Source organism: Podarcis erhardii (assembly GCF_964252035.2).
Source record: "Podarcis erhardii genome assembly, chromosome: 5".
Lineage (NCBI taxonomy): Eukaryota > Metazoa > Chordata > Lepidosauria > Squamata > Lacertidae > Podarcis > Podarcis erhardii.
In genome coordinates, this window is record NC_138509.1 from 3,149,042 (window position 1) to 3,162,197 (window position 13,156).

General features: G+C 46.3%; 1 protein-coding gene across 2 annotated transcripts in view; it reads right to left on the reverse strand.

Moving 5' to 3' along the window:
- The window catches only part of FBLN1 (fibulin 1), a gene marked incomplete at both ends in the record, with an annotated part of 57,149 nt that extends 44,890 nt beyond the window's left edge, over positions 1–12,259 (reverse strand). For both annotated transcript variants that reach the window (XM_081861356.1, XM_081861357.1), the window contains 3 exons: positions 1,603–1,735; positions 4,998–5,097; positions 12,193–12,259. In XM_081861356.1, coding sequence (XP_081717482.1) covers positions 1,603–1,735; positions 4,998–5,097; positions 12,193–12,259 — 300 coding nt within the window. The remainder of the gene's footprint in view (positions 1–1,602; positions 1,736–4,997; positions 5,098–12,192) is intronic.
- Between the last annotated feature and the right edge of the window lie 897 nt (positions 12,260–13,156).

Genomic DNA, 13,156 nt, shown 5'->3' on the forward strand with positions numbered 1-13,156 from the left:
CTTGTTATTAGCAGTGCTTTCTAAGGCCCATTTGACTTCACTCTCCAGGATGTCTGGCTCAAGGTCAGCAACCACACTACCTGGGGTATACGAGACATCCATTTCTTTCTGGTATAGTTCCTCTGTGTATTCTTGCCACCTCTTCTTGATGTCTTCTGCTTCTGTTAGGTCCTTACCACTTTTCTCCTTTATTATGGTAATTTTTGTACGAAATGTTCCTTTCATATCTCCAATTTTCTTGAACAGATCTCTGTTTTTTCCCATTCTATTGTTTTCCTCTATTTCTTTGCATTGCTCGTTTAGGAAGGCCTTCTTGTCTCTCCTTGCTATTCCCAACATATATTTCACAGATAACCAAAAGTCATCCTGTGGCATATTTCATACATTACCAAAGGCCTATATGTTGCTCTCAGTCCAGTGGTTCCCTAAAGAATATTTTTGCTCTCATACTCCATACATTATTTTTGCTTCTTTGATGCCCACTTAATACATATACAAGAACAGATCTTAACTATGACTTTAAAAAATAAATCTTCATATAAACACAATAGGGGAGAAATGGCTAATCCCATTTTGATGGACAGTAGAGATAAATAATATAAATGACTAGTATGCTTGTCGGCTGTATCCAGCTGTGCTATCCCCACCCCCAAAGATGGCTGTGGCTGGTGGACAAGTTGTAAGTTAGGCTCTGACGAAGCACTGAAATAACAGCAGCCCTTTACCACTCCTCTAACCTCCTCAACATCCATGGATACTCATGCTGAGATGTCAATGCAACAAGATTTTCCCCACCTTCACCACCAGCTGGTGCGTCTCACTACAGGGGAAACTCTCGATGTGCTGAGGATCCCAATTATTTTCATTTATTACATTTAAATCTTGCCTTTGTTCTGTGATGGGCACCAAAGTAGTCTCCCATCTGGCTCTTGACCAGATTCAGACCTGCTTAGTTTCACCCACGTTGGTGCATTAATCTATTTCACGCCCTAGAACCAATTCTGGGACACAGGGAAGGTTATTTTGGGTAGCTGCCACACATCAGCCATAATATTTAGTTCCAATATAAGAAAGAGCAGCATAAAGCTTTGTAATCTCAACAATGGGTGATATTGCCAATTAGCAATCACCAGCAGCGTCGAGAAGCAAACATTGTGCTAACGGTACATTAAGGAGTTGCCACAAGAGAGCTCTTGCTTGTTGACTCAAACAATGTTGTAGGTGGAAGTATATAGGAAAACTTAAGAATTACAATGCTTTAGAACACACCATTCATCTAATGTGGGGTACTGGCCGGGTGCCTTAGGGCACACCCAACCTAAATGCTACACACTATAGGGGAATAAATACAAATATGAATATATTAAATATAATATAATATAGTATAATATAGGTATAATATAATAAAGGGCAAGCTGCCTCCTCCTACCAGTCTTCTTACTGAGGAGCTGATATGATCCCCAGAATGCCAGGTTTCAGTAACACTGTGGAAAGCTAGACTCCAGGAGGCTTGAATACAATGCTGTGCCTGAGAGGTTAAATTCTGAGCCATAATTCAAGGCAAACGGTTGATATCAAATAATGGCAACTCTGAAATCTCACCTTAATGACTTTGTCTTCACAGGTAGTATTGCCTTCATTGGAATCACAGTCTTCATGCTTGCTAGCAATCGCTATTCCTGCTGTGCAACGCAGCTCTTCCAGTTGATTGAGGCAGCATTGTTCCTGAGCTATGCTACAAATAAGTAAAAAGAATGGGAGCGGAGGTGGGTGTGTCTGAGGCCAAGCACATAAAGGCTTGTATGGTAATATTTGCCTCAAGCCAAAATCTCAGCATCTTCAGACAGTCCACAAGCTGTAGCCAAGGCTTCTTTCTAATGGCTTATGGTTTGTCTGGAGGAGACAAACCACGAGTCCATGTTCAGACAACGCACCAAGCCCAAACCATAGTTTAGCTTGCAGCAGCACAACAATAGCAAGACCAGAGGAAGAACAAAGTGGTCATGATTTCCGCCTGAAGAGGTCGCTAAATTGTGGTTTGGCTTGGTGTTACGTGTGAACTGGGCCAGTGAAATCTATATTTAGTTAGGCTTTACTGAGAGTTTAAAAGCAAAGTATGGAGAGGTAGGGAAACTGCCCTGAAGATGTTGATGATGATGATTAGTGTCACACCTGCCCTGAGTTAGAAAAAACCATAGTTCTAAATTAGAATTTGACATCTGCTTTCAGCCAAGTATGGTTAGTATTCCACTTAGGGCAGCTTAGTGTGGGCAAGAGAAGCGGGGAGTGGGGGTTCACAAGAGAGCAGAGATACATGAGCCTGAGTCGTGTCCTGATTTCCTAATCATGGTTAAGAGCTCAGGAAACCATACATCTGCACCAAACCAGCTAGACAATCTGGTTGCTTTTAGTTTAATTAAGGTTAGCCGGTGTAACACCCTCCAAATGTTCTTGGACTACAGCTTCCATCATCCATGACCATTGGCTATGTTAGCTATGGATGATGGGAATTGTAGTCCAACAACACCTGAAGAACTTCACACTGGCTCCTCCTGGTTTAGATACATACATAACACCAAGCAACATAATCTGTAGTTAAATGTTATGTTTTATATCCAGCTAAGTCACATGTAGATCAGACCTACTGAAAGCAATGACTTGACAAACTAAGTGCATTGATCTACTCAGAGTATAGCTTAAAAAGGTAAAGGTACCCCTGCCCGTACGGGCCAGTCTTGACAGACTCTGGGGTTGGTGCGCCCATCTCACTCAAGAGGCCGGGGGCCAGCGCTGTCCGCAGACACTTCCGGGTCATGTGGCCAGCGTGACGAAGCTGCTCCGGCGAACCGGCACCAGAGCAGCACATGGAAACGCCGTTTACCTTCCCGCCAGTAAGCGGTCCCTATTTATCTACTTGCACCCGGGGGTGCTTTCGAACTGCTAGGTTGGCAGGCGCTGGGACCGAGCAGCGGGAGCGCACCCCGCCGCGGGGATTCGAACCGCCGACCTTTCGATCGGCAAGCCCTAGACGCTGAGGCTTTTACCCACAGCGCCACCCGCGTTGGGTACAATTCTTTTAAAAAAGTAAGTCTTTGTCCAATGAATAAAGCCAACCAAGAGATCTTTAAAGAAACAGAATTGTGGGCTTTTACTTCACCTCTTCATCAGATTTACAATTAGCAGAGAAAGCCTGCATTCCTGTTCATTAAATGAACTGTAGCTCCAGAACTCTTTCATGTCTTCTGCTATCCCCTCCAGAGGGTGAATGCTTAAAAACAGCAATAATTTCCTAACTGCATCAGGACTGCTCTTATTTCCCTTTCATTCATTTCCATAAAAACCATTCAAAGTGCAGGCTATAACTTAAGGGGGAAAATTCCTCTAGCACCAATCTAGTTTCAAGTGATTGGGAGGGGAGTCCCTCACCTTCTCATTTCCATCATTTTCCAGAGAACATTGTGGTTAAATAAGGAACTTGCTAAGTTGGTATTTAGCATTTCAACATTAAATACAAAAGGAGAGACCTGCTGCTCTTTTCAACAAACTCATTTATGGAAATCAATTTGAACAGGGTGTTTACAGGGTACATGTAAGCAATATCAGCCTAATTCTGTGTAAGGCAGTAAACCTATTCTAGCTCAAGTTTCTCTCTGACGTGCCAGTTTTTCATCCCCAGAGGGATTTTAATGGGGGGGGGGTTGCACAGAGGAACACTCATTCTTAGTGGACCTCAGCTTCAATTTGTACAAGTGGTACAGTCAAGTCACAAATATACCACCTCGGCTAGGGGATGGTGAGGTGGGCCCCTGCCAGGGGCACAGGCAATTGGGGGGGGGCAAAATTGGCTTTAAAATATGTCCATAAATATAAATATTGATTATTGCCTCATAAGAAATGGTTTTAAATAAAGGGTGAATTGAATGGGGGGGTTGGAGGAGAGGCGGAAAGAAGAGCTAATTTGTCCATGGCTATGGGGCGCAATCGGGACAGTTCTGCCAGGGGCGCAAGATCACCCAGCGACGGCTCTGGCAACAAACATGCCCATTATGTGACGTTAAAGGAGTAGCAGTTGTAATAACCTAGGCCCAGGCGAAACCCGTGTGCTGGTGGCAATCTCATATGTGGAGTGGAGTGGAGTGAACTCCCTACACATTACATCAAAATACACAAGTGACATGGAGCCTTGAATGCAGAGCCCAAAGGCACAGCAACTGGGTTTGAGTGATTTTTAGGCTGAAAGATCCTGGAAATGAGGGTCCATGCAGCCCCAAGATCACACAGTTAAAACAGTTATACACCATGTTGACTATGTACAAAGTGACCTAAAAAAGTAAAAAAAAAAATATTTAAAATATAAAACACAGTTCAAGTAATAATAATATTGAACGAAGTATGACTACCCACCAGGGGGACAAAATACTGCAGTGCCATCCCTATGGTGCCAGGGCCATGTGACTTGAGGCACCAAGAGGAGCTAGGCTGCATTCCTCAATTTGATTTCTCAACAGGATTTCCCCTTTTCCTGACCCCTGTGTATGTTTCAACTTTTTACATTTTTATTGTTATTCAAGCAACTTCAAATCAAGTTAAGTTTTATCTGTCAACCACTTTGTGTAGGAGGCCGTATTCAATGCCAATATAAATGCAAAAATTCACCAAGTACTAGCAGACAGGATTGCAAAACACATTCTTTCCATTCTTAAAAAGAAATCAAGCCAGGACATCTACAATTACAAATCTGAAAAGCAAGACAACAAATATTTTCCCCAAAAAGGTTCTTTCAGAGTGCTGTTTATAGATTGGGCAGGAGGCCCCTATTTTTCCACTAAAAACTACTATCATGGGAAGAAATTCCAGGTCAGTGTCTGAAATGGGACCCTACAGTAGCAGTGAAGAGAAAACTTAGGACACTGGGCTTTCGAGGCCAATGCTTTATCCCAGAGGAGTAGTCTATCTGTTGCTATAACAACAAGCAAGCAAGCTGCTTTGAAGAATACCTGCATTCTTTGGAATCAGGATGTGATGGCAGAGAACTACAGTCTCTCTTTTGACTTGCCCATTCATATCCATGTGAGCAGCAGCTCTCCACTGAAGTTTCTGCAGAAAGAAAAAACAAGTGTGTTTTAGAAGCACTCAGGAAATGACCCAAAGGGTGCTCATCAATGGTTCCTCTTCATCCTGGAGAAGAGTGACTAGTGGGGTGCCACAGGGTTCTGTCTTGGGCCCGGTCTTATTCAACATCTTTATCAACGACTTGGATGATGGACTCAAGGGCATCCTGATCAAATTTGCAGATGACACTAAACTGGGAGGGCTGGCTAACACCCCAGAGGACAGGATCACACTTCAAAACGACCTTGACAGATTAGAGAACTGGGCCAAAACAAACAAGATGACTTTTAACAGGGAGAAATGTAAAGTATTGCACTTGGGCAAAAAAAATGAGAGGCACAAATACAAGATGGGTGACACCTGGCTTGAGAGCAGTACATGTGAAAAGGATCTAGGAGTCTTGGTTGACCGCAAACTTGACATGAGCCAACAGTGTGCCGCGGCAGCTAAAAAAGCCAATGCAATTCTGGGCTGCATCAATAGGAGTATAGCATCTAGATCAAGGGAAGTAATAGTGCCACTGTATTCTGCTCTGGTCAGACCTCACCTGGAGTACTGTGTCCAGTTCTGGGCACCACAGTTCAAGAAGGACACTGACAAACTGGAACGTGTCCAGAGGAGGGCAACCAAAATGGTCAAAGGCCTGGAAACGATGCCTTATGAGGAACGGCTAAGGGAGCTGGGCATGTTTAGCCTGGAGAAGAGGAGGTTAAGGGGTGATATGATAGCCATGTTCAAATATATAAAAGGATGTCACATAGAGGAGGGAGAAAGGTTGTTTTCTGCTGCTCCAGAGAAGCGGACACGGAGCAATGGTTCCAAACTACAAGAAAGAAGATTCCACCTAAACATTAGGAAGAACTTTCTGATAGTAAGAGCTGTTCGACAGTGGAATTTGCTGCCAAGGAGTGTGGTGGAGTCTTCTTTTTTGGAGGTCTTTAAGCAGAGGCTTGATGACCATATGTCAGGAGTGCTCTGATGGTGTTTCCTGCTTGGCAGGGGGTTGGACTCGATGGCCCTTGTGGTCTCTTCCAACTCTATGATTCTATGATTCTATGACATTGAGGAATCATCTGTCCACCCTCCCTGCAGAGGCGGAGCTAGCTGCTCTGGCACCCAGAGTGGCACACATGCTGTGCACCCAGGGGCGGGGCAAGTGGCAAGCGTCCCAGGGGGGCGGAGCTGCGATGTCACCCCCCCAGGGGTGATGCCCAGGGCGGGCCACAGCCACCGCACCCCCCCTTCCTCCGCCGGATGACATAATGAGGGTGCAATGGAGGCAGCAAAGTATGCCACCTTTGCTGCCTTCACTGACACTACGAAGGTTCGATGCTGAGCCCTCGCCAGTGTTCGGTTGCATTCAGCCAGACCTTTCTCCCACTTGCATTTAAGTTGTCTCCCAGCTTGTTTCCTTGCCCTAAACTCTGGAGTATACCAGGGAGCCAAACCTGAACCTACTGCCAACCAGCTTTCTTAAGTGACCTAATGAATGAAGAAAAATGTCTCAGTGATCCTCTTTTAAAATGCTTTCAACTGTATATCTGAGATATAATCATAAAAATGCTATTTCTGCTCTTAGATTGAAATAATCCAGTTGGAGGAAGGATGTGGAAGAAGCACCCTAACACAACAGTAAAATCTCATGAAATCAAGATGAATTAAAAACTATTTTTAAATGAAAAATGCAGAAGTGAAAAGACAGAACACATGTGGGAAATTAAGGAATTTAAAATTACAAAGAAAAAGAAATTAACTATACAGCTGACAAATACATCAAAAGGAAAAAGAATACCAAAAAGAACTAAACTGAACAGACTGCAATCCTGAACACTGTGACATTTAGGCAGCCTAACTGTGCGCACATTGCAACCTTAGTTATTTGGACTTCAGATTATTTGTGGACAATGGCCAGGTCTAGCAAAATAAACACAGTTAATGAGCAACAGGATTACAGACATACTTAATATTTCATGCACAAAAGTTCACTACGCAGCAGGAACATTAGAACTAATAAACGAGTCACTCTAATTGTTATTTTTTAAAAATTATTGCAGTCTTGCAACTGGTTCAAATCACTGTCTAGGCTGGCCAAAACTCCAGCTGAAAGAATTTCAATGACATTGGATTAGACACAGTGGTGTCCAAACTTTTTTCAAAGAGGGCCAGATTTGATGAAGTGAAGGGCCATGAGGGCCAACCAAAGTTGTTGACAGTTGTTTTTAGGATTTTAACAGATTAAACCGATTGGCGGGCTGGATTAGGCCCCCAAAACAGACTTTGGACATGCCTGGATTAGAGCTTCAAGTAACTCCAAAGGTGTCAGTCAGTAGGCATTACAACAGCCGTCTTCCTTCTTTCATACCATTCCAAAATTATGAATATTCTGGTGCAAATCTTATGTCAAGCTGCCCTTGACAGTTTTTGTTGTGTGTAAAACGTTGAAACTGATCAGATGACCTGAATTTACAATCTTGGCTGAGAGAAAAGTCTAGCCTTAAGAAAAAAGCAGACACTAATACTGCAGAAGAATTAGCCCCTTATCATAATCAGTGGCACCTCGGTTTACAAACTTAATCCGTTCCGGAAATCCATTCTTAAACCGAAACCGTTCTTAAACCGAGACACACTTTCCCTAATGAGGCCTCCCGCCGCCGGTGCCCTTCCACCGTTCTGATTCCGTTCTTAGACTGAGGTAAAGTTCACAAACCAGGACACTACTTCCAGTTTTGAGGAGTTCATAAACTGAATCATTTGTAAACAGGACTGTTCTTAAACCGAGGTACCACTGTATACATATCCAACAAAGCCCCATATATTATAAATATATATCAAACAAACTGGGGGCCTTTCTCATGCTACCGCCATTCACATACTTGAGCCAGCATGTATAGCCAGATAAAATTTGTGGTTGCAATGACCCCCAATAGTGGATGATGCAATCTTGCATCTAGTAGGGTTGCCATATGTCCTCTTTTTCCAGGACACATCCTCTTTTTCATGGATATGTAAAATGAGAGTCATCATAGTGATCCATAGTTAAAAGAAGTCGGCAAATGTGTCTTCAAAATACAGCAACCCAAGCATCTACTGCCATATTGAGTGCACCAAACAGAGAGCAAGCATGCAGATAACACATCTATTTCATGCTGAATGTCAGGAGCAGGTTGGCAATAAACAGTGGCGTAGCGTGGGGGTGCAGGGGGGGCCAGCCACACCAGGTGCAACATTTGGGGGGGCGCACTCGCACTCGCAGCTCTCTGCCCCTACCTGGCTCACTCACTCTCTCTCACTGCAGTGCTGGCTGTGCGAATCCGATCCGAGCTGCCGGGTCGCCGCCCACTGTGGAGGGGGAGGGTGCCAGGCGTGCGGTGTGGTGCGGAGCGGGGAGAGAGCGAGGGAGGGACTATCTGGGGGAGGGACAGTGCAGTGGCTGCCCAGCGCAGCGCTGAGCGCGGGAGAGAACCACACCCGACCAGCCCAGGCAGCAGCAAGAAGAAGCTGGCAGCGGCGGCAGGTTAGGGGTTATGGGCGCAAATTACTTGCCTTGCCCCAGGTTAGGGGGCGCAAATTACTTGCCTTGCCCCGGGTGCTGACAACCCACGCTACGCCGCTGGCAATAAATCACAAGTTTATTCAAAGAAACATGGTCAACTCAGGAGGCGAGGCCTAGTGAGCACAGCAACTCATCCCGGTAGATTGTGCCCCTATGAGCCGTTGTGGGGACTGAAGGTCCCACCTTCCCATAGTTCCCTAAGTCTTCTCCTCCCCCAGGTCCTTCCCAGGCAACCTGAGACTTTGTCGCCTTGATTGTTTTTGCTTCACCCTCTTCATACCCCTTCTGGTTCTGAGAGACCAGGTGGGAGGAGATCAGGTCACCCTGATCTCCTACCCCCTAAAACGATATGCCCTAATGGACTATGCCATTTGACAGTACCAGCGGAGAAGAAAACCTGGGATTGCAGTAGCGCCATTTACTCATCCTGCCCCCACACTTCACCTCACCAGCACACAAAGGGAGCAAGTGCATGGAAGGGGAAGCAGGCAACACCCACTGGACCAGCCTCAACAGCTATGCACTCAGCGCAATGCCTGGAATGAAAGCCTACAGTCATACAAATGTACACCTATAGCCCTCAGGGTTCCCAATTGCATGGAGAGTCTACCCATCAGCTGCCCCTTCAAATGTTGTGTTGGCACAGAATTTAGGGGTGGGTGGGCACACCCTGTTGAGACAGTTCCTTTTCTCCTTCAGAGTACTATATGTATGGAGATCTATATCTAGAGAATCACAGACTTGTAGAGCTGGAAGAGAGACAAGGTCTAAAAATGTTTAGACTGGCAGGATGGGAAAGGCCTTTATGAGCTCCAACCCAAAGCAGGAACAAATCATAGCCTCCAAAAACACAACTGCACAAGGTTGTGGTGATCTTTTTCCTGTTACAAACCATAAGCTCACCCATTAACCCCATTGCACACATTTCCAGATGGTTACTTGGCTATATTACTAAGCTGGCTGTTTTACGTACCCAGATGAACCAGTTTACAGTATTGTGCACTGGATGATTCACTCTGGACTGAAACCCTCATGATCAGTCTCAGGGGTCCGCTTGTAAAGTTGGAATTATTAATCTATCTGCCAGGGTTGTCGGAACAAGATGATAACTTTGGAATTCCTCAAACAACAAAGGTGCTTTGTAAATGCTTTGAATATGGGGTGTGGCCCTCATCTCCGCTTTCAGGCCAAGGGAGCAGGCACTTGTCTGCAGACAGCTTTCTGGGTCATGTGGCCAGCATGACTAAACTGCTTCTGGTGCAACAGGACACCGTGACAGAAGCCAGAGTGCATGGAAATGCCATCTACCTTCCTGCCACAGTGCTACTTATTTTTCTGCTCACGCTGGTCTGCTTTCGAACTGCTAGATATCTAGTCATTAGTTAGCAATGTGGCTCTGTGACCTGAAAGTCTTAAGTTGAAATGTCATCTCGGTCATGAACTTGCAAGGTGACTTTGCTATCTCTCAACCACTGCACTGGAAACACGGGGGAAATAGTGCTGGCCCACCTCACAAGAGTAAGGGTTACTGAGGAAGAATCTTATTTGAACCTTTCAGGTGCATGACAACATAAACAGTAAGTAGCATTAATCTTACCTGGGTCCTTCCTAGGTTATTTTCACAACCCCTCTGTGGATTAGACTGATTGCCCAAGACCACAAATGTGAATGTAGACCTCCCAGAGGCCAACTCTAATACCCAACTACACTACACACTGCAGTGTAGTGCAGGGGGTTGGACTAGATGACCCTCAGGGTCCCTTCCGACTCTACAGTTCTATTATCCTAGTCTGGCTCAGGGGTGGCATTTGGGTCCACACTGAGGATTGCACACCAGTAGTACGCCTGGCCAAAGTGGCCAACCCACATTTCCTCTCCTATGTGCAGACACTATGGCAACATCTAACTTGAATATCGACCTGGTGAACTTGGAAGCTTACACCCCACACCAGAATTTTTTGGGGGTTGGTCCTAATAAAGGGTCATTTTAATCTCATTAAATTAAAATATTCTAATGATCCAACAGTGGCTCAAGAGCCCCTGGTAGGCTGGCAGCCCAGGCCTAAGAACATCCTGGCAAAGGGGAGACCAGCCTGTTTCCAGCCATCAGCCAGGGGAGAGCAGCTGCGAGGAACTTTGCCTCCCCAGCCCTGTCAGACAGAGCACACAGCTCCACCTGCCCATAGCTCTGGGAATGCAGAGGGAATCCATAGGGAGCAGTGGCGTAGCGTGGGGGGTGCAGGGGGGGCCGGCCGCACCGGGCGCAACATCTGGGGGTTAGGGGTAGGGGTAGGGTTAGGGGGCGCAAATTACTTGCCTTGCCCCGGGTGCTGACAACCCACGCTACGCCACTGATAGGGAGACATTCTCTAGCCACAAACATCAGCCAGAAGAATTTGGGTGCTGGGCCACGTGTGTGCCACATGTACATGTGGAGGGGTTTTTTCTGAGTTATTATAACCTGCTGCAAGCCCCCTTGAGAATCTACTTGTGTTCTTAATCTTAACGGAATCACAGTTTCCTCCAGAAAAATGCTTCCCCCCTTACGCATCAGAAGGGGTTGAGAACCTATGGCTCCTCAGATGTTGCTGGACTCCAACTCTCCTCAGCCAGCAGGGCGAATGACTGGGGTGACAGGGGCATCTGGAGGGCCACAGGTTTCCCCAAGGCGGAGCATACAGATCAACACCTAAACCTTCGTGCATTTAACAAGGCCATACTCTTCCTTCTTCCACCACACAGAGAACACTGAATGCGCACCATGGTGTAAACTGGGCATCTGTTTAACAGGGCATTTATGAGGAATGCCTGGTTTACACTAGGGTCACACCCAGTGCTATTTTTCTAGCAGAAGAGGTGCCAGAGCTCACCCTGAATGCCCCCCTGGTTCTCTTAGAATGGCAATGGCGCCCACCTGAGGGGGCAGGACCTGAGTTCCAGAGAGTTCCGGCTTGAAAAAAGCCCTGCTCACATCCACACTCGGAGCATGGATGACCAGAAAGGCAAAGGCAAAAAGCATCTCTTATGCTTAAGTTATAAATAATGTTGCACCTTACAGATTTATCGATTATCGATATGCATATTTACTCGGAAGTAAGCGGCACCACATAAGTGAGCAAGAGCTGGCTTCCGAAATGAATTTCTCTCCTCCTTTCTCCTTTCTTGAAAATGTTTCTGAATGCCGAATTTTCCAAGTATTGGGTATCGTAAAATAACCTCAAGGAAAAATAACTTCAGTCTCGTCGAAATCAACTACACTCAGAATCGGGCAGACTAGGGCGCTTTGGTTTAGTTGCAAGAAACTAGTAACCTGCACGCCAGCTCGAGGGGCTTCAAAGATTAGAAGACACCCCCAAAACACACACACACACACACACACACACACACACCCCACACACACACTTTCCACGAGAGCAGACTCTTTTGCCCCGGGTCAAATCTTGGCTTTCCCAGCCGGTCTTCTCCTCCTCCTCGTCCTCCTCCCCCTGCAATTCAAACATTTTGCAGCATTGCAGCTGCTTGCTTACCTTGCGCGCCGCACAAAGGCACCGAAGCCAGAAAGAGGAGAAGCCGGATCCTGCGCAGATTCTCCATCAGGAAAAGTCCCGGGAAGGAGAGCGCAGCAACCGCAGGCAGGGGCTTCACTCTGGCTCCCTCCCTCCCTCCCTCCCTCCCTGGCCCTCTCTCGGTTGGAGTCGGAGTTGCCTTTCTTGCTCCTACCTCGGCCACTCAGGGCGGGTCGAGAAGGAAGGAAGCTGCGAGGATTCCCCGCTACAAAGTAACTGTGTGAGGCGTTAATTTGCCGCCTTCCTGCCTGCCTTTCAATTATCCCGCTTGCGGACCTTTAAGGCGAAACATAGCCGGGAGGCGGGGCTTTGAAAAGTCCTCGGCTGGATCCCGGGGTGGTCCTTCTCCCCCCCCCCCCCCCCGGTTTTCTTCTTAGTACAGAGTCTCTCTCTCTCTCTCTCTCTCTCTCAACCAACTTAGGAACCTGGGGAAACAACCTCGTGGCCAAGACTGTTTGGTTCAGGTTTCCTCCTCCAAACAGAAAGGGAATTCTCGAAATACCTTCAGCGCAAGCAAAATCCCACATACACAAAAAAGTGGGATGTCGGAAAAAGTCAAGGCCGCTTCCTGGCCGCTCAGTGGAAAGTTTAAAAGTCTCCGTTCTTCCTACAGATTGTCCTGAATGTATATGTCTTAATGACGGAGAGAAAATCTGGAGCTGAAAAAAGGAGGCAAAGGAGGCAAAAATTCTCCAATTACAGCACACTCGCTTAAAGGGTATCTCATTTTTATCTTATCCAAACAAGATGCAGAGTGATCTTTGGTCAAAAGGAGGATCTGCCCGGAGCCCGTCAGTCTCCCCCCGGCTGCGCTGTTTGTGTGGGGATTAGCTTAACTGAGGGTCAAATGTTATTTCAATAAGAGCAGATAGTGCTCAGTCCTATTTGAAGAGAGGAGCTGCTTCCTAGGCACGCAGGTTACCCC